General features: G+C 43.8%; 4 protein-coding genes across 4 annotated transcripts; 1 reads left to right on the top strand and 3 right to left on the bottom strand.

Moving 5' to 3' along the window:
• Positions 1 to 1,310: 1,310 nt before the first annotated feature.
• On the top strand, positions 1,311 to 6,392 carry xkr5a (XK related 5a). The gene is made up of 7 exons (XM_028397431.1): positions 1,311 to 1,540; positions 2,359 to 2,542; positions 2,674 to 2,858; positions 2,951 to 3,163; positions 3,304 to 3,473; positions 3,668 to 3,779; positions 4,450 to 6,392. Exons 1-7 carry the CDS (start codon positions 1,408 to 1,410, stop codon positions 5,394 to 5,396), a joined length of 1,944 nt encoding a protein of 647 aa, XP_028253232.1. The 5' UTR covers positions 1,311 to 1,407; the 3' UTR covers positions 5,397 to 6,392.
• A 1,148-nt stretch (positions 6,393 to 7,540) lies between these two features.
• On the bottom strand, positions 7,541 to 9,042 carry LOC114429043 (forkhead box protein J1-A-like). The gene is made up of 2 exons (XM_028397891.1): positions 8,515 to 9,042; positions 7,541 to 8,251 (listed from the first exon to the last, which is right to left on the bottom strand). The coding sequence occupies exons 1-2, from the start codon at positions 9,040 to 9,042 to the stop codon at positions 7,541 to 7,543; spliced, it is 1,239 nt and encodes a 412-aa protein (XP_028253692.1).
• A 3,329-nt stretch (positions 9,043 to 12,371) lies between these two features.
• On the bottom strand, positions 12,372 to 13,873 carry LOC114429041 (forkhead box protein J1-A-like). The gene is made up of 2 exons (XM_028397890.1): positions 13,346 to 13,873; positions 12,372 to 13,082 (listed from the first exon to the last, which is right to left on the bottom strand). The coding sequence occupies exons 1-2, from the start codon at positions 13,871 to 13,873 to the stop codon at positions 12,372 to 12,374; spliced, it is 1,239 nt and encodes a 412-aa protein (XP_028253691.1).
• Positions 13,874 to 17,195: 3,322 nt separating this feature from the next.
• Positions 17,196 to 18,697, bottom strand: LOC114429040 (forkhead box protein J1-A-like). The gene is made up of 2 exons (XM_028397889.1): positions 18,170 to 18,697; positions 17,196 to 17,906 (listed from the first exon to the last, which is right to left on the bottom strand). Exons 1-2 carry the CDS (start codon positions 18,695 to 18,697, stop codon positions 17,196 to 17,198), a joined length of 1,239 nt encoding a protein of 412 aa, XP_028253690.1.
• Positions 18,698 to 19,999: the final 1,302 nt, after the last annotated feature.

Genomic DNA, 19,999 nt, shown 5'->3' with positions numbered 1-19,999 from the left:
CCCCCAGTAAGTACCATGACTGCACTCTAAAAAAAAAAAAACATGACACAACAAAATTATTTTCACAATCAGTAAGATTCTGGTGCTAATTATGCACATTTGCATTTTGTTTCAGTATTAATCAGGTGATAGACAATTCACCCACAACAGATGACTTTTACACTAAGATATAGATCACTTGTGTATTATTAGTTATGAGTAGAACTTTATATGTAAGCAAGCATATAAATTCATAAAGACACCAGGATACAACAGAGTAGCATAGAAAATATGAATTACCATTTAGTCACAGGTAGTCTATAATGTATTCAATATAGGTGACTCATAATAGAGGTTTTTTACTTTGGTAAATTGTATAAATGTTTTTGTGATGTGTTTGTAATGGTTGATTTTAACATAATTGTAGTGCACTTTATTTGCTGGTCAAACAGCAACAGACTCAATTAATTATTAGCTGATTAGCTAGCCAAATGCAGCTCAGCCTGATAGCATTTTTAGCATTCTGGCTAGATGGTGAAGCGGGTTTAAGATAAATACAAGTCAATTTATAATATGAAAGATAGAGAACATATTTGGGCCAGTTATTGCTATTCAAAAACATTTGCTGTTCAAACAGCAACTGGCTGAACTACTCATTAGCTGAATTGCTAGCCAAATTTGCCTGCTAGCAATTTTAGCATAGTAACTAGCTGGTTAAGCAGGTGAATACATCAAGCCAAATTACAATATGGAAGATGTGTAATTTATTTTTGGTCAATTATTTCTTTTCCACAACACACAGCGTGTACCTGCATGAATATCTGGAACCGTCTGTGTAAGCTAGCTTCTCCATACACTGCAGCATTACAGGTCAGTGTTACCTATTTTATGCTATATTATCCATTTTCAGGCACCTAGAAAGACGCAGGTGAATATGAACACAGGCTGGGTTATTTTTTTACCCAGTACCTTCTGAGATCCTCTCATTACAACTTAAAACGGTGTCAAGTGGCAAACAGTTCAAGGTGGCCATCTATTGATGAGACAGCTACGTACTTCTTCAGCGCTGATGACACACCTGATCAGGTCACAGGGTGCCTGCCAGCTGCTCAGGGGATTCTCCTCCATGGAAGAGAGAATAACCCTGCCGGCATCAACAAGCCCTGTAGCTGCGAGGCAGTTCAATCATAGAGCGATATGTACGGGCTGTAATAGCTGCTGTTATTTTAAATCATTGTGTGTAAGACAGCGTTGTACAGTTACAGATGCCCCTTTAAAGCGCGCAGTGACGTCAGATATTTTGACAGGGGGCAGGCAGCGGGAGAAGAAGAAGAAGAGGACGGGAAAGGGAGCGGATGTACCCGTGGAGAGAGGAAGGATACCCGGGATAATGTCACCGGTTTATTCTCTCTACCATCTATCCACATCATGATAAACGCTGCCGGAGCGGTCGCCCGCAGGATGCCGTCGGCGGCCCGGCGGAGCGGGTGTTGGATAGCGTGGTGCCAGGCGGTCCTGCTCGGCGTGTCCGCGCTGGTTATCGTGGCCGAACGGAGCGCTCGTAAGTGGGCACAGTATTTCTAGCACTTAGCGCGTTGCTAGCTTGTGGTGCTGAAAATGAATATTGTGATTAAAAAAAACGGCAGTCGCGATGTTTTCATTGGCTGTAATGAATGGGAAGTGCTGCCTCCCAGCCATGATGCTTTGTGTAGTTCAAACGGTCATGCTATATAGCACGACTGCTAGTGGGCTGGTTAACCTATAGTAGCAGATTTGTAGAATGTATAGCAGTGAAAGGCAAGCTGAGTTCACCAGAACTGTGGGCCAAAGGCCTGCAGGGGCCATTCAGCAGGGTCACATAGTAACTTTAATGCTTCAGTTCTGTAAACATTCTGCCTTTTAGCTTCATATTTCACACCCTCTAAAAACACATTACAATGTTATAATCATTGATTTAGCTATTATTACTGAAGATAGTGTCCATCTGGTGTCTGTGTTAAAAACACTGTGCAGCACAGTGTTATGATTCCCTGACTAAGCAGATCAATGGGGGCAAGGTCAGGACGAGAACTGGATGTGTACAAAGTGTGACTTTGTGTACAGCAGGTATATCATTCCCAGGAGATAAAAATACCGTGCTGCTACATCACAGTCATCCTGTCACAGAAAGGGGAAATGGTTATTGTAATACAGTGATACAGATAGATACAGACAGTATTTTCAGTTGTCTTTGTCACTAACAGAATAACTGAAGGCAGATTGTATGATCTTGTGGAACAGACTTATTCAAGGTGTACACACTTTATCAAGGACTGCTCATACATGCTGGTGTTTCCTTTAATTACATGACTTGTATCTGTGTTCATGTGCATTTGTCAGTGATCTACTGTATAGGATTTTATCTTTGGAATGAAGAGACGCAGTGGGCGGGCCTCACACTCGGCCTCTTTCTACCGGGAACAGTGGTTCAACTGTTAAGTGTGAAATGGTACTATGATGATGGTGATGACAGGAGATGCTACCTCTCTGTCATACACATACTACACTTGGGCATCTTCAAAAGGTGAGATCTTTGCAGATATTATGTTAAAAAAATGCATTCATATACGCTGTTAATTGTATTCACTTTACTGTCATTGAAGGTTATGTTTGATCACTGCCCTGCTGTATGTCTTTGTCTCCCTCTCCTGGCAGGTTGTGGGACTGCATGAGGTGTGTTTTGCGCATGCAGGGCTCTGTGGCTGAGCTTGGAGCTGCTGTCATGCAGCAGGCAGATGTTGCTGCCCTTTGGCTCCTTGAAGCCCTTGTCCTTACACTGCCTCAGAGCCTGCTCCAGGCATATGTTGTGGTGTCCACTGATGTAGGCATCACATCACCAGGTAAAAGAATTACTGCTGATGTTGGTGACTGATTGTTTTCTATAAAATCCTGAATTTCAGACCGTTTTTGATTTCATATGCTTTATTCTCAGTTGCCTATTGCTGCGGTTTATGTGTGCTGTCAATATCCTGGGCCCTGGTGCTGTACAGCCGAGCCTGCTGTCTGATACGACCGGGCCACCTGGCGATGCCTCCAGCAGCCCTTCTGTGCCAGCTGGTGTGGAGAGTGGGTATGCTGGGTGCCAGGGTGACTTGCCTCATGTTCTTCGCCCGAGTTTTTAACTGGTGGGTCTGCGGAGTAGCAGGTGAGCATGTTTTTTGAGTTACCTCAGATTACAGCATGTCTTCTTGATCCAGTTTTCATTTATTTTTCTGCATCAATGTGATACACTGTGTATGGATCCTCTTTTGCATCCTTCTAGTCTATTTTTACGTTGACCTCCAGGTTTCCACTGGCTCACGGCCTCCTTCTGGCTGGTATCACAGCAACCAGACATCTGCACTGGTCCCTGGTGTTGGCGTGCTTTCAATGCCATCATGGGCCTCGTCCACGTCTTCCTCTTCCTCAACGTCAAAGATGGACCCTCGCGCTTTCGCGTGGCCAGCTTTTATGCAGTAAGTGAAACTTTAAATGAAATTCCTCCACTTCTTTTTGCCTGTTTGCCTGCATGCACACAGAACAGCACACTCACGCACAGATACACAAACACAAGCAAATAGTTTGCATTGTCATCCTTACCACAGTGTCCTCAGCTTACAGTGACGTAAAGCTGAGGACACTCATGATATGACCTTCTCCCCTCCTTCAGTTCATGCTCGTAGAGAATGCTACTCTGCTGCTGGCCGCCTCTGACTTCCTTAGCGAAGCATCATGGGACAGCATGACCCTCGCCACCACTGTGCTGTGCAGCTTTCTCCTCGGTGAGTCATCCTCTCTGCAGTGTTTATGCAAACTTTTTGTATTGGAGCATTTCTCGTAAGTAGACTAGTGGCAAACTGTCAATAGTTCATCTGAGTAATAAAGCCCCAGTGGTGATTCATAAAGGTTGAAACAGCATGTGAGCATGCAGCATGCAGGATATTTATATTGAAGATGTTTTTTTTCTTTGTACTTGCTGCATGCACGTGTCAAATTAACAGCCAGCAACAACCACAATTGATAATCTAAAATTGGAAAATGAAATCAACAAGGGAATGGCTTGTTTTTTGTTACTTTTTTTCCAGCATTAGTCAAAAAATATCTCTGGTTTGTATGAAGTAATTCATGTGGCTTCAAAAAAAATGTAGAAAATGCCTCACTAAAAATAAATACAAATATCTAAATTTCCAACTCACACTAACTGTATGCATCTATTGTGACAGAAATAGGTACAATTCAGAACTTGCCTAAGAATTCGAATTTTTTTGGCAATGCTGTTTCCGTAGTAACATCGTACTTCCTGTTTCTTGTAGTGAAAAGGAACATAACAAGCTGTTGTTTGTTTTCTTGTTTGCATTCATGAATGAATAAATCAATTACTCAACTGTAATAATTGTTAATAAATGACTCGGTGCACTACAATAATCTACTTCCTGTTCCTGTGCATCCCAGGTGCTACCTCTCTGATGCTGTACTACCGGTTCCTACATCCCAAGTCCACAGAGATCTCCCAGGGTAGGAACCACAACCACATGGGCAGCAGTTGCATAGAACAAGGGGAGTCCTCCTTCTCTCTTGGGGACAAAAGTCTACCAGCTCCTTCCATTCAAAACCATGGCAGCTTCTCCCTCTCAGGTGTTGCTGGTTCTTTGCTGGAGCATCCAGGAAACTGTGGGGTCCAGCCCAACAGCTCCTGTCCTTGCTACCACCATCACTGGCTCTTGATCCGCCTGGCCCTTAAAACAGGAGACCTTGGTAAAATCAATAGGGCATATGGGGCCGGGGGAGCAGCAGCCATACTCGACATGGAGGAGTACAATCAAGCGTTTAAAAGTAACGAGGGCATGACAATCACAGCTGGAGGAAGCTGTGATGGTATCTCCACCTCTGAGTCTCAAGGGAAAGGCCTGGCACCCCTGTCAGACTGTAAAGATGAGTTCCAGAGTGTCAGCGAACCCACATCGACAGAGCAACCTGAAGAAGAAGATGACAGTCTGGAGATGGAGAGCCCAATGGAGTCTCCCACTTCAGATTACAAACGCAGCTCTCCAGAGGGAAAGTCAGTTTTTGGAGATAGTCCAGAGCCATATTTCTGCCCCACAGAATCAAGTTCAACCTTATACTTCAGCGCTGACCCACAGTCTCCAAGTAGCGCCAGTAACCCCCGTTTGGACCGAGACATTGGGGGTTTGGAACAGGGTGTTCGCCTCAACTCCATTCCCAGTGATCCAGCTCTTCACAGAGATGTCCGTGGACTCATAGGCCGGGTCGGGCCACGCTGCACTTCCACTCCAAAATTGGACTCCGGAGCGTTGGACTCTCCCTCCAGCGTTCCTCATCTCACAGGGCCAAGGAGGCAGCTCATAATGTCAAGACGAGATGAAGATGATAACTTCTAGCTTTCTCATTACAGAATCAGGGTACAACATATCTAACAATAAGGGAGACCACCAGTTTTTTGGTCATGAGTCTGGCAGTAATATAACCTCCATATATTTAGTACGATGTGGGGCACAAATGTTGACATAATCTTAAGCTAGTATTGCTTTGTCTACATGCTGGACATAGAGGCTCAGTAGTATAGCCGCTGGAAATGAACTGGCCACAAGGGTGGTGTATGGAGCTCAGACACACCTTCTACCTGAAGTTTAACAAACATACTTTCCATTCTTTTGGCAACAATAAACTCAAGTCTCAAAATTATACTTGTAATTACATCATAATGAAGTAGGAGTTATATTAATATACATCCTTAGAAATAACTGTTCATTACTGCCAGCAGCTGTGACAGCAGAGAAATTATTGCTACATATAACAGGGGACTGGGGTGTCCGACCTCTGAGTATTAACCATCTCAGTGCAAGCCAGAGCTGTTTGGCTTAGTAAAAGCACAAATATCTTCTGTATCATATATCTGTTGCTGTGATGCTGTGAGTTTTTTTGGTATTCCCATTTAAAAAAATGCCCAATGAGAATAACAAACTGTATTTTTTTTGTATTATACCTGACGTTGCTTTAAGCAGGGCTAGTGGGTCAACCTGGAAAAAACTGTTTGATGTTTTTATTTTTACTTACATGTTGACCATGTAATTGCTGAAATGTTTTTGGGGGATTTTACATCATATGTTGGGAAAAAATGTCTCAGGCACTTCAAACAGATTTATTTAATGTGTCTGTAGTGTAACAAATTGCTTATTGAGGTATTTGTGGTGACTTTTGTATGTGCTCTTATTTGCTTTTTCCGGGCAGGGGGACAAATGATCTTTACTGTTCTGTGACAGGGATGAAATCCACTGACACTGATGCTGGATTTTCAGATGACTGCCTCTATGACATTTTGAACTGTGAAGTGCAAGGCCACTGGTGGCTTTAAATCAGCAATAAATAACCTGCATATTGGGGTGAGAGAAGAAAGGGGTGTATTTTATTTTTACTGATGTCGTTTTATTTAAAGTCATTAAATGTTTCTCACATTTAAATATACATTTATTATAACTAAATATACATTAGTATAATAAACTGAGGCGCTTGTGGCAGATGTAGAAGATTAAAAACTGTTTTAATGCAAGTTTCTATTAGACAGCATTATCTATGGTCATTTTAGAGAATATGGTTGGACTAACAGCAGAAATCTAAAGCAGCAGACATTTAAATCATATATAATGGTAAAAACACTGACAGGTACTATTTTACTGTAAGTGAAGTACTTTCACTGTAGTAACCTAAGTACAGGATCAGAGTACTTCCACCTCTGCTCTGGTCACAGGAGGCTGAACATAACCAATGTAACTACCCTGCTAGGCTAAGGTGCTAATGGTTTTTGTTTTTGCCATTGAAATATGCTATTTACATCCCACTCTGTAAGCATTGACGGGACCAGCGGCAGCATTGCGCACGTTTGGACGCTGTGCTGTGGGTCTCTCTGCTATGCCAGCAGCTGAACCTGCTGCATGAAGCTACAGTGAGAGTGACCGGCTGTAAATGCGTTGATGCGGGGGAGGAGCTCACGGTCGCTGCTTGTCGAGGACAGTAGCCTGACTGCAAAATGATTTCATGTCAGTCTCCAAACATCACCAGAGAGTCAATAGTTGCTTTTGATTAAAAAAAGTTTGAAAAGCGCCAAATGTAGCGAGAGAGACGCCAAGTTGGCAACACTCGTCTATATGCTGTGGTAAAAATGCCTCTGTATCCAGAACTGAACCGAAACACGTGTATACCGAATGGTTCAGATTTTTTTCCTGAACCGAAGAAGAAGTAATCTAGTTAAGTAGCAGTTACTTAAGTTACTGTTGTAAAATATACTTAACTGTATAAAGTAGATCATATGTAAAAACAATTTTATTAAAACCTACTCAACAGAGTTACGTGGAACCACTTGACATAACATTTTTAAGTAAATCCAACAGATTTTTTGTTTGAGTCTGCTTTATTCACCAACAGCCAAAAAATACAAACAATGCTTTGAACATTCAAAATCTCCTACCCTACCTTTAAGTAGAGTTTTGTGTAAGAGATCCTGGATAGCAGTTATTCCTCAAGGGTGTCAAACCAGGTGCAGGGGTAATAAGTCTTCGAGGTTAAACAGCGGTTCCAGGTTGACATTGGAGCTACAGAAAAAATCACCGTCGCCTTGCTCTTCTACAGGCCAGAGATTCTCCAGCATGTGGCCCTCCTCTCTTATGATGGGGCTCAGAGGCTCTGCTACATTCAAACTGACCTCCCCAGTGAGGGCAGTGTCTAACAGGGCCTCCCAATCAAAGTCCCTTTCCACAGGTCCAATCTCCTGTTCGTCCACAGAGAGTGGAGGGGAGTTTGAAAGTCGGGGAACTTTGGTGACTTCATTTTCAGAGCTCAGTGAACGTTTCCTCTTTTTCCCACCTCTTTCCCTGACTACCGGCCATGACCCTAGCATGGTACCCTCATCTAGATGGGGGTCCGAGCACCAGTCAGCTCCAGTTGCCTCTTCAAACTCCTGGAGGAGTTGCTGGGATTCAGGGTTGATGCACTGGCCTTCCTGAACCCCTGTTGTGCTGCAAGGATCTGTGGACTGGGGCTGGAGGCTGAGCCTGAGCCTATTCTGGAGGGCGGGATTGATGTGGACAGGTGGCATTCGTCTGTTTTTGTAGGCACCGCTAAGGAGGCGTTCGGCATACTGCGGGTCAGTCTTCCAGAAACCACCCTTTCCTGGCTCGCCTTTCTTCCGTGGCACTTTGATGAAGCACTTGTTGAGTGACAGGTTGTGTCGAATTGAGTTCTGAAAACAGAAATGTAAACTGAAAGCTCACAAAGTTACTTCACTTTGTGACTTACACCTGATTTGAAATGAATATATCTGAGAAATAATTCACTCCTGGGTTGAAAATGAGATAAGACTGAACTGTGCTTAAAATAGAAACTCTCAGCTGTAATTTCACTACAGCGCAGATTAAAGTGAGAAACTTATTTTAAGTAGTGGACAGAGTGTCAGAAACTGCATGTCCTTTCTATCAGTGTGTGTAACTGTGTGTGCTCCTTTACCTGCCAGTTGGGGTCAGCATGGCGATAGTAGCAGAAGTTGTCAGTGATATACTTGTAGATGCAGGACAGGGTGATCTCGCTCTTCTTGCTGGCCTGCATGGCCATACAGATGAGGGTGGCGTACGAGTAGGGTGGCTTGATGTACGCATTGGTCTTGTAGTCCACCTCGTCTGGGCAGTGACCGTGCACCACGATTCCGGGGAGGGTCAGGGGCATCCCGATGGAGGCAGGGACCCTGGCCAGAGGGGAAGACGGGGCGTCGGATCCTACTTGCTGGTGGCCGAACAGGTGTGGCTGATGGTGGGCATGCTGCTGCATGTTGGCACCGAGAATGGAGAACTCCAGCAGCCACTGCAGGTTGGTCAGACTGTCGTCCAGGATGACAGAGCTGCTGCTGATGCTGCTGTTGTCCATGACGACACCGTCCCTCTTCTCCACCTCGGCAGCAGCGGTCACCAAAGTCTCCTCCAGCCCCACAGAGCCTTCGGTCCAGGGGTCGGCACAGCTCAGAAACAGCCTCTCCAACATCTCTTTCTCCTCCTTCTCCTCCTCCTAATTACGCATAAATTATTCAAAATAGACCAATTTAATTAACTGTTGTTAATTGTTCTTATAGAAAAAATAATGAATGTCAATATCTATGATATAAATTGACTTAGATTAGACTTTGTGAGGCCTACTGAATTTTTTTAAATCAGGTGTGGCATACTCAAATTATACATACAGAAGTAAAGGCTTATTGTCCAATTCTGGAATCAGATCTACTAATTCCAGCCTGTAACCCTTCTCCTCATGTCCATCGCAGATATGGCAAACAACAGATCATCAGCCAAATAATACCATCTACTGGAACTTTAAGTAGACAACAGCTTCCTCCCAGCGTTTTCTTTAAGTTGAGTCTAACATCAATTTAACGTCACCAAGAGCTCTACCGTCTCTTCAGTCCCTGGGTTTACACTTCTCTGGTCTCTCTATCACGCAGAATGAAGTTCGCCCCAATACGCGCGCCCACACACACACGGCAACACATACCGTGTGTGTGTGTGTGTGTGTGTGTGTGTGTTATTTTGCGTTATTTTTGCTGCACAAAATAAATATTTTTTTGTTCATATTACTGTGGTGTTATTCAGCCGAATGTTGTGGGTAGTTTAAATTTATATAATAAAAATTTTAAATCTTACATTTACAAAAAAGATTTGGGCCGGATCATATGTGTTTTGGACATAAAGTGGTGAGGGTCGGATTTGGCCCGCGGGCCTTGAGTTGTGACACATGTGATTCATATAATGCTTTCAGAGCATAACTGATCAACTCTTTTACAATAAACATCCAAAACTCAGGAGTCCAAACACCAAAACTCACCTTGTGTCAGCTGTGAGTATAACTTCACTAAATCCCAAGCCAGTGGCACGTATTGACCGCTCAGCCTCAGCCTACTTGCTGACCACCTGTTACCAGCTTGTGAGCTAAAGAAGAGAAATTCCTGCGGACTGAGTTTGACACTGCTCTTAGCGCTTCTTCTCCCTTGCAGAGGTCGTCGTTGCGGTAGTTTAATAGTGCAGAATGTTTGTCCAGTAACCATAGAAACGGACCCCCCCCCCCCCCCCCCTTTGATCACTTGGGGCACCCCCCCCCCCCCCCCCCCATACTTTTTGAAATATAGGTCTCCACCAAACGATTGAGATTGTGCTCGATGGTAACATAACCAAATTGATAGTAATTAATAAATAATTATAGTAAAATCATATTTTTTACCTGAATACAAAAAGAACTGTTGAAATAATCAAATAACTGGAAAAGAAGTGCCAAGTAATTTTATTAGCAGCCAGGCATTGGAGATGCATAGGTCAAGGGAGTATCCAAACAGGGGGAAGTACCATCGTTGTAACTTGGTTGGTGTCTTGTAAAGGTGAACCAGCATGTCTGAAAGGTCAATGCCACCCATATGCTTAAATTTAAGCAAGAATTAGTGATAGGCATTCGCTGGGAATCCTTGCTTTGCTATCTTTGCTCCAACGTTGGACAGTTGCAAGAGGTGTGATCCCACAGGCATTGCTTAGAAGTGTGACACATTTGTTGTCATACCATTTTACAGCAAGCTCCACGTCCTCTCTTCATCAGTTTGTCTTCCACCAAGGTAGCTCCACCAATGCGGTTTGATCAGACTGTGCCAATGGACTTGATACCCAGATTTGTGAGTTTCCACTCAATGTATTCATTCTTTTGACGTGAAATTATTGTAGGTCTCTCATGTAGGAATCTGTTCTGACAGATGTGGTCAAACTCTGTAGAATATACTTGTTCCTCCATTGCCCAGAGCAGCATCAGCAGATACAGGCAGCATAATGGTCACAAAGGAGCAGTGTGCTGTCTCAGAGAGAACAAATGGGAGGGACTTTACTCCTTTAATTCAAAACAAGTGTTTTATCTTTGTGGATAATTAATGCATCCAGAAGCAATGGGTAATTCTGGCACAAAAATGTAGTTCGTCTCTCGGGGGTGTCCTCTTAAAGAGGATAACTACAATGGATGGAGGCAAAAAAAAGAATACTCGGCTAGCAGTGCTGGTGATTGAAAAAGAAAAAAAAGTGTGTGTGTGTGTGGGGGGGGGGGGGGGGGTGTAATAAGAAGTCAGTAACGCTTATTCAGCAGCATTGATTGGTGTGTGATCCATGTGATGTGAAGAAGCTGACAGACCTCCACCTTATATGAGGCTTAATTGGAATGTTAAGATCAACATTAAGATCATGGTCAGGCTGTAAATGGGCATAGAAGGTGCACTTTCCATTTAAATATACATTTATTATAACTAAATATACATTAGTATAATAAACTGAGGCGCTTGTGGCAGATGTAGAAGATTAAAAACTGTTTTAATGCAAGTTTCTATTAGACAGCATTATCTATGGTCATTTTAGAGAATATGGTTGGACTAACAGCAGAAATCTAAAGCAGCAGACATTTAAATCATATATAATGGTAAAAACACTGACAGGTACTATTTTACTGTAAGTGAAGTACTTTCACTGTAGTAACCTAAGTACAGGATCAGAGTACTTCCACCTCTGCTCTGGTCACAGGAGGCTGAACATAACCAATGTAACTACCCTGCTAGGCTAAGGTGCTAATGGTTTTTGTTTTTGCCATTGAAATATGCTATTTACATCCCACTCTGTAAGCATTGACGGGACCAGCGGCAGCATTGCGCACGTTTGGACGCTGTGCTGTGGGTCTCTCTGCTATGCCAGCAGCTGAACCTGCTGCATGAAGCTACAGTGAGAGTGACCGGCTGTAAATGCGTTGATGCGGGGGAGGAGCTCACGGTCGCTGCTTGTCGAGGACAGTAGCCTGACTGCAAAATGATTTCATGTCAGTCTCCAAACATCACCAGAGAGTCAATAGTTGCTTTTGATTAAAAAAAGTTTGAAAAGCGCCAAATGTAGCGAGAGAGACGCCAAGTTGGCAACACTCGTCTATATGCTGTGGTAAAAATGCCTCTGTATCCAGAACTGAACCGAAACACGTGTATACCGAATGGTTCAGATTTTTTTCCTGAACCGAAGAAGAAGTAATCTAGTTAAGTAGCAGTTACTTAAGTTACTGTTGTAAAATATACTTAACTGTATAAAGTAGATCATATGTAAAAACAATTTTATTAAAACCTACTCAACAGAGTTACGTGGAACCACTTGACATAACATTTTTAAGTAAATCCAACAGATTTTTTGTTTGAGTCTGCTTTATTCACCAACAGCCAAAAAATACAAACAATGCTTTGAACATTCAAAATCTCCTACCCTACCTTTAAGTAGAGTTTTGTGTAAGAGATCCTGGATAGCAGTTATTCCTCAAGGGTGTCAAACCAGGTGCAGGGGTAATAAGTCTTCGAGGTTAAACAGCGGTTCCAGGTTGACATTGGAGCTACAGAAAAAATCACCGTCGCCTTGCTCTTCTACAGGCCAGAGATTCTCCAGCATGTGGCCCTCCTCTCTTATGATGGGGCTCAGAGGCTCTGCTACATTCAAACTGACCTCCCCAGTGAGGGCAGTGTCTAACAGGGCCTCCCAATCAAAGTCCCTTTCCACAGGTCCAATCTCCTGTTCGTCCACAGAGAGTGGAGGGGAGTTTGAAAGTCGGGGAACTTTGGTGACTTCATTTTCAGAGCTCAGTGAACGTTTCCTCTTTTTCCCACCTCTTTCCCTGACTACCGGCCATGACCCTAGCATGGTACCCTCATCTAGATGGGGGTCCGAGCACCAGTCAGCTCCAGTTGCCTCTTCAAACTCCTGGAGGAGTTGCTGGGATTCAGGGTTGATGCACTGGCCTTCCTGAACCCCTGTTGTGCTGCAAGGATCTGTGGACTGGGGCTGGAGGCTGAGCCTGAGCCTATTCTGGAGGGCGGGATTGATGTGGACAGGTGGCATTCGTCTGTTTTTGTAGGCACCGCTAAGGAGGCGTTCGGCATACTGCGGGTCAGTCTTCCAGAAACCACCCTTTCCTGGCTCGCCTTTCTTCCGTGGCACTTTGATGAAGCACTTGTTGAGTGACAGGTTGTGTCGAATTGAGTTCTGAAAACAGAAATGTAAACTGAAAGCTCACAAAGTTACTTCACTTTGTGACTTACACCTGATTTGAAATGAATATATCTGAGAAATAATTCACTCCTGGGTTGAAAATGAGATAAGACTGAACTGTGCTTAAAATAGAAACTCTCAGCTGTAATTTCACTACAGCGCAGATTAAAGTGAGAAACTTATTTTAAGTAGTGGACAGAGTGTCAGAAACTGCATGTCCTTTCTATCAGTGTGTGTAACTGTGTGTGCTCCTTTACCTGCCAGTTGGGGTCAGCATGGCGATAGTAGCAGAAGTTGTCAGTGATATACTTGTAGATGCAGGACAGGGTGATCTCGCTCTTCTTGCTGGCCTGCATGGCCATACAGATGAGGGTGGCGTACGAGTAGGGTGGCTTGATGTACGCATTGGTCTTGTAGTCCACCTCGTCTGGGCAGTGACCGTGCACCACGATTCCGGGGAGGGTCAGGGGCATCCCGATGGAGGCAGGGACCCTGGCCAGAGGGGAAGACGGGGCGTCGGATCCTACTTGCTGGTGGCCGAACAGGTGTGGCTGATGGTGGGCATGCTGCTGCATGTTGGCACCGAGAATGGAGAACTCCAGCAGCCACTGCAGGTTGGTCAGACTGTCGTCCAGGATGACAGAGCTGCTGCTGATGCTGCTGTTGTCCATGACGACACCGTCCCTCTTCTCCACCTCGGCAGCAGCGGTCACCAAAGTCTCCTCCAGCCCCACAGAGCCTTCGGTCCAGGGGTCGGCACAGCTCAGAAACAGCCTCTCCAACATCTCTTTCTCCTCCTTCTCCTCCTCCTAATTACGCATAAATTATTCAAAATAGACCAATTTAATTAACTGTTGTTAATTGTTCTTATAGAAAAAATAATGAATGTCAATATCTATGATATAAATTGACTTAGATTAGACTTTGTGAGGCCTACTGAATTTTTTTAAATCAGGTGTGGCATACTCAAATTATACATACAGAAGTAAAGGCTTATTGTCCAATTCTGGAATCAGATCTACTAATTCCAGCCTGTAACCCTTCTCCTCATGTCCATCGCAGATATGGCAAACAACAGATCATCAGCCAAATAATACCATCTACTGGAACTTTAAGTAGACAACAGCTTCCTCCCAGCGTTTTCTTTAAGTTGAGTCTAACATCAATTTAACGTCACCAAGAGCTCTACCGTCTCTTCAGTCCCTGGGTTTACACTTCTCTGGTCTCTCTATCACGCAGAATGAAGTTCGCCCCAATATGCGCGCCCACACACACACGGCAACACATACCGTGTGTGTGTGTGTGTGTGTGTGTGTGTTATTTTGCGTTATTTTTGCTGCACAAAATAAATATTTTTTTGTTCATATTACTGTGGTGTTATTCAGCCGAATGTTGTGGGTAGTTTAAATTTATATAATAAAAATTTTAAATCTTACATTTACAAAAAAGATTTGGGCCGGATCATATGTGTTTTGGACATAAAGTGGTGAGGGTCGGATTTGGCCCGCGGGCCTTGAGTTGTGACACATGTGATTCATATAATGCTTTCAGAGCATAACTGATCAACTCTTTTACAATAAACATCCAAAACTCAGGAGTCCAAACACCAAAACTCACCTTGTGTCAGCTGTGAGTATAACTTCACTAAATCCCAAGCCAGTGGCACGTATTGACCGCTCAGCCTCAGCCTACTTGCTGACCACCTGTTACCAGCTTGTGAGCTAAAGAAGAGAAATTCCTGCGGACTGAGTTTGACACTGCTCTTAGCGCTTCTTCTCCCTTGCAGAGGTCGTCGTTGCGGTAGTTTAATAGTGCAGAATGTTTGTCCAGTAACCATAGAAACGGACCCCCCCCCCCCCTTTGATCACTTGGGGCCCCCCCCCCCCCCCCCCATACTTTTTGAAATATAGGTCTCCACCAAACGATTGAGATTGTGCTCGATGGTAACATAACCAAATTGATAGTAATTAATAAATAATTATAGTAAAATCATATTTTTTACCTGAATACAAAAAGAACTGTTGAAATAATCAAATAACTGGAAAAGAAGTGCCAAGTAATTTTATTAGCAGCCAGGCATTGGAGATGCATAGGTCAAGGGAGTATCCAAACAGGGGGAAGTACCATCGTTGTAACTTGGTTGGTGTCTTGTAAAGGTGAACCAGCATGTCTGAAAGGTCAATGCCACCCATATGCTTAAATTTAAGCAAGAATTAGTGATAGGCATTCGCTGGGAATCCTTGCTTTGCTATCTTTGCTCCAACGTTGGACAGTTGCAAGAGGTGTGATCCCACAGGCATTGCTTAGAAGTGTGACACATTTGTTGTCATACCATTTTACAGCAAGCTCCACGTCCTCTCTTCATCAGTTTGTCTTCCACCAAGGTAGCTCCACCAATGCGGTTTGATCAGACTGTGCCAATGGACTTGATACCCAGATTTGTGAGTTTCCACTCAATGTATTCATTCTTTTGACGTGAAATTATTGTAGGTCTCTCATGTAGGAATCTGTTCTGACAGATGTGGTCAAACTCTGTAGAATATACTTGTTCCTCCATTGCCCAGAGCAGCATCAGCAGATACAGGCAGCATAATGGTCACAAAGGAGCAGTGTGCTGTCTCAGAGAGAACAAATGGGAGGGACTTTACTCCTTTAATTCAAAACAAGTGTTTTATCTTTGTGGATAATTAATGCATCCAGAAGCAATGGGTAATTCTGGCACAAAAATGTAGTTCGTCTCTCGGGGGTGTCCTCTTAAAGAGGATAACTACAATGGATGGAGGCAAAAAAAAGAATACTCGGCTAGCAGTGCTGGTGATTGAAAAAGAAAAAAAAGTGTGTGTGTGTGTGTGTGTGGGGAGGGGGGGGGTGTAATAAGAAGTCAGTAACGCTTATTCAGCAGCATTGATTGGTGTGTGATCCATGTGATGTGAAGAAGCTGACAGACCTCCACCTTATATGAGGCTTAATTGGAATGTTAAGATCAACATTAAGATCATGGTCAGGCTGTAAATGGGCATAGAAGGTGCACTTTCCATTTAAATATACATTTATTATAACTAAATATACATTAGTATAATAAACTGAGGCGCTTGTGGCAGATGTAGAAGATTAAAAACTGTTTTAATGCAAGTTTCTATTAGACAGCATTATCTATGGTCATTTTAGAGAATATGGTTGGACTAACAGCAGAAATCTAAAGCAGCAGACATTTAAATCATATATAATGGTAAAAACACTGACAGGTACTATTTTACTGTAAGTGAAGTACTTTCACTGTAGTAACCTAAGTACAGGATCAGAGTACTTCCACCTCTGCTCTGGTCACAGGAGGCTGAACATAACCAATGTAACTACCCTGCTAGGCTAAGGTGCTAATGGTTTTTGTTTTTGCCATTGAAATATGCTATTTACATCCCACTCTGTAAGCATTGACGGGACCAGCGGCAGCATTGCGCACGTTTGGACGCTGTGCTGTGGGTCTCTCTGCTATGCCAGCAGCTGAACCTGCTGCATGAAGCTACAGTGAGAGTGACCGGCTGTAAATGCGTTGATGCGGGGGAGGAGCTCACGGTCGCTGCTTGTCGAGGACAGTAGCCTGACTGCAAAATGATTTCATGTCAGTCTCCAAACATCACCAGAGAGTCAATAGTTGCTTTTGATTAAAAAAAGTTTGAAAAGCGCCAAATGTAGCGAGAGAGACGCCAAGTTGGCAACACTCGTCTATATGCTGTGGTAAAAATGCCTCTGTATCCAGAACTGAACCGAAACACGTGTATACCGAATGGTTCAGATTTTTTTCCTGAACCGAAGAAGAAGTAATCTAGTTAAGTAGCAGTTACTTAAGTTACTGTTGTAAAATATACTTAACTGTATAAAGTAGATCATATGTAAAAACAATTTTATTAAAACCTACTCAACAGAGTTACGTGGAACCACTTGACATAACATTTTTAAGTAAATCCAACAGATTTTTTGTTTGAGTCTGCTTTATTCACCAACAGCCAAAAAATACAAACAATGCTTTGAACATTCAAAATCTCCTACCCTACCTTTAAGTAGAGTTTTGTGTAAGAGATCCTGGATAGCAGTTATTCCTCAAGGGTGTCAAACCAGGTGCAGGGGTAATAAGTCTTCGAGGTTAAACAGCGGTTCCAGGTTGACATTGGAGCTACAGAAAAAATCACCGTCGCCTTGCTCTTCTACAGGCCAGAGATTCTCCAGCATGTGGCCCTCCTCTCTTATGATGGGGCTCAGAGGCTCTGCTACATTCAAACTGACCTCCCCAGTGAGGGCAGTGTCTAACAGGGCCTCCCAATCAAAGTCCCTTTCCACAGGTCCAATCTCCTGTTCGTCCACAGAGAGTGGAGGGGAGTTTGAAAGTCGGGGAACTTTGGTGACTTCATTTTCAGAGCTCAGTGAACGTTTCCTCTTTTTCCCACCTCTTTCCCTGACTACCGGCCATGACCCTAGCATGGTACCCTCATCTAGATGGGGGTCCGAGCACCAGTCAGCTCCAGTTGCCTCTTCAAACTCCTGGAGGAGTTGCTGGGATTCAGGGTTGATGCACTGGCCTTCCTGAACCCCTGTTGTGCTGCAAGGATCTGTGGACTGGGGCTGGAGGCTGAGCCTGAGCCTATTCTGGAGGGCGGGATTGATGTGGACAGGTGGCATTCGTCTGTTTTTGTAGGCACCGCTAAGGAGGCGTTCGGCATACTGCGGGTCAGTCTTCCAGAAACCACCCTTTCCTGGCTCGCCTTTCTTCCGTGGCACTTTGATGAAGCACTTGTTGAGTGACAGGTTGTGTCGAATTGAGTTCTGAAAACAGAAATGTAAACTGAAAGCTCACAAAGTTACTTCACTTTGTGACTTACACCTGATTTGAAATGAATATATCTGAGAAATAATTCACTCCTGGGTTGAAAATGAGATAAGACTGAACTGTGCTTAAAATAGAAACTCTCAGCTGTAATTTCACTACAGCGCAGATTAAAGTGAGAAACTTATTTTAAGTAGTGGACAGAGTGTCAGAAACTGCATGTCCTTTCTATCAGTGTGTGTAACTGTGTGTGCTCCTTTACCTGCCAGTTGGGGTCAGCATGGCGATAGTAGCAGAAGTTGTCAGTGATATACTTGTAGATGCAGGACAGGGTGATCTCGCTCTTCTTGCTGGCCTGCATGGCCATACAGATGAGGGTGGCGTACGAGTAGGGTGGCTTGATGTACGCATTGGTCTTGTAGTCCACCTCGTCTGGGCAGTGACCGTGCACCACGATTCCGGGGAGGGTCAGGGGCATCCCGATGGAGGCAGGGACCCTGGCCAGAGGGGAAGACGGGGCGTCGGATCCTACTTGCTGGTGGCCGAACAGGTGTGGCTGATGGTGGGCATGCTGCTGCATGTTGGCACCGAGAATGGAGAACTCCAGCAGCCACTGCAGGTTGGTCAGACTGTCGTCCAGGATGACAGAGCTGCTGCTGATGCTGCTGTTGTCCATGACGACACCGTCCCTCTTCTCCACCTCGGCAGCAGCGGTCACCAAAGTCTCCTCCAGCCCCACAGAGCCTTCGGTCCAGGGGTCGGCACAGCTCAGAAACAGCCTCTCCAACATCTCTTTCTCCTCCTTCTCCTCCTCCTAATTACGCATAAATTATTCAAAATAGACCAATTTAATTAACTGTTGTTAATTGTTCTTATAGAAAAAATAATGAATGTCAATATCTATGATATAAATTGACTTAGATTAGACTTTGTGAGGCCTACTGAATTTTTTTAAATCAGGTGTGGCATACTCAAATTATACATACAGAAGTAAAGGCTTATTGTCCAATTCTGGAATCAGATCTACTAATTCCAGCCTGTAACCCTTCTCCTCATGTCCATCGCAGATATGGCAAACAACAGATCATCAGCCAAATAATACCATCTACTGGAACTTTAAGTAGACAACAGCTTCCTCCCAGCGTTTTCTTTAAGTTGAGTCTAACATCAATTTAACGTCACCAAGAGCTCTACCGTCTCTTCAGTCCCTGGGTTTACACTTCTCTGGTCTCTCTATCACGCAGAATGAAGTTCGCCCCAATACGCGCGCCCACACACACACGGCAACACATACCGTGTGTGTGTGTGTGTGTGTTATTTTGCGTTATTTTTGCTGCACAAAATAAATATTTTTTTGTTCATATTACTGTGGTGTTATTCAGCCGAATGTTGTGGGTAGTTTAAATTTATATAATAAAAATTTTAAATCTTACATTTACAAAAAAGATTTGGGCCGGATCATATGTGTTTTGGACATAAAGTGGTGAGGGTCGGATTTGGCCCGCGGGCCTTGAGTTGTGACACATGTGATTCATATAATGCTTTCAGAGCATAACTGATCAACTCTTTTACAATAAACATCCAAAACTCAGGAGTCCAAACACCAAAACTCACCTTGTGTCAGCTGTGAGTATAACTTCACTAAATCCCAAGCCAGTGGCACGTATTGACCGCTCAGCCTCAGCCTACTTGCTGACCACCTGTTACCAGCTTGTGAGCTAAAGAAGAGAAATTCCTGCGGACTGAGTTTGACACTGCTCTTAGCGCTTCTTCTCCCTTGCAGAGGTCGTCGTTGCGGTAGTTTAATAGTGCAGAATGTTTGTCCAGTAACCATAGAAACGGACCCCCCCCCCCCCTTTGATCACTTGGGGCACCCCCCCCCCCCATACTTTTTGAAATATAGGTCTCCACCAAACGATTGAGATTGTGCTCGATGGTAACATAACCAAATTGATAGTAATTAATAAATAATTATAGTAAAATCATATTTTTTACCTGAATACAAAAAGAACTGTTGAAATAATCAAATAACTGGAAAAGAAGTGCCAAGTAATTTTATTAGCAGCCAGGCATTGGAGATGCATAGGTCAAG

The sequence above is a fragment of the Parambassis ranga genome, chromosome 24 (assembly GCF_900634625.1).
Source record: "Parambassis ranga chromosome 24, fParRan2.1, whole genome shotgun sequence".
Classification (NCBI taxonomy): domain Eukaryota; kingdom Metazoa; phylum Chordata; class Actinopteri; family Ambassidae; genus Parambassis; species Parambassis ranga.
This window is presented reverse-complemented; position numbering and strand designations above follow the sequence as displayed.

Bases quoted from the DNA above. Each gene is read 5' to 3' on its own strand.
- xkr5a (XM_028397431.1), top strand. From the start codon at position 1,408: ATGATAAACGCTGCCGGAGCGGTCGCCCGCAGGATGCCGTCGGCGGCC. The intron at 1,541-2,358 runs GTAAGTGGGCAC...TGCATTTGTCAG, and splicing joins CGTGGCCGAACGGAGCGCTC to TGATCTACTGTATAGGATTT. The intron at 3,164-3,303 runs GTGAGCATGTTT...GTTGACCTCCAG, and splicing joins GTGGGTCTGCGGAGTAGCAG to GTTTCCACTGGCTCACGGCC.
- LOC114429043 (XM_028397891.1), bottom strand. From the start codon at position 9,042: ATGTTGGAGAGGCTGTTTCTGAGCTGTGCCGACCCCTGGACCGAAGGC. The intron at 8,252-8,514 runs GTAAAGGAGCAC...TTCTGTTTTCAG, and splicing joins ATGCTGACCCCAACTGGCAG to AACTCAATTCGACACAACCT.
- LOC114429041 (XM_028397890.1), bottom strand. From the start codon at position 13,873: ATGTTGGAGAGGCTGTTTCTGAGCTGTGCCGACCCCTGGACCGAAGGC. The intron at 13,083-13,345 runs GTAAAGGAGCAC...TTCTGTTTTCAG, and splicing joins ATGCTGACCCCAACTGGCAG to AACTCAATTCGACACAACCT.
- LOC114429040 (XM_028397889.1), bottom strand. From the start codon at position 18,697: ATGTTGGAGAGGCTGTTTCTGAGCTGTGCCGACCCCTGGACCGAAGGC. The intron at 17,907-18,169 runs GTAAAGGAGCAC...TTCTGTTTTCAG, and splicing joins ATGCTGACCCCAACTGGCAG to AACTCAATTCGACACAACCT.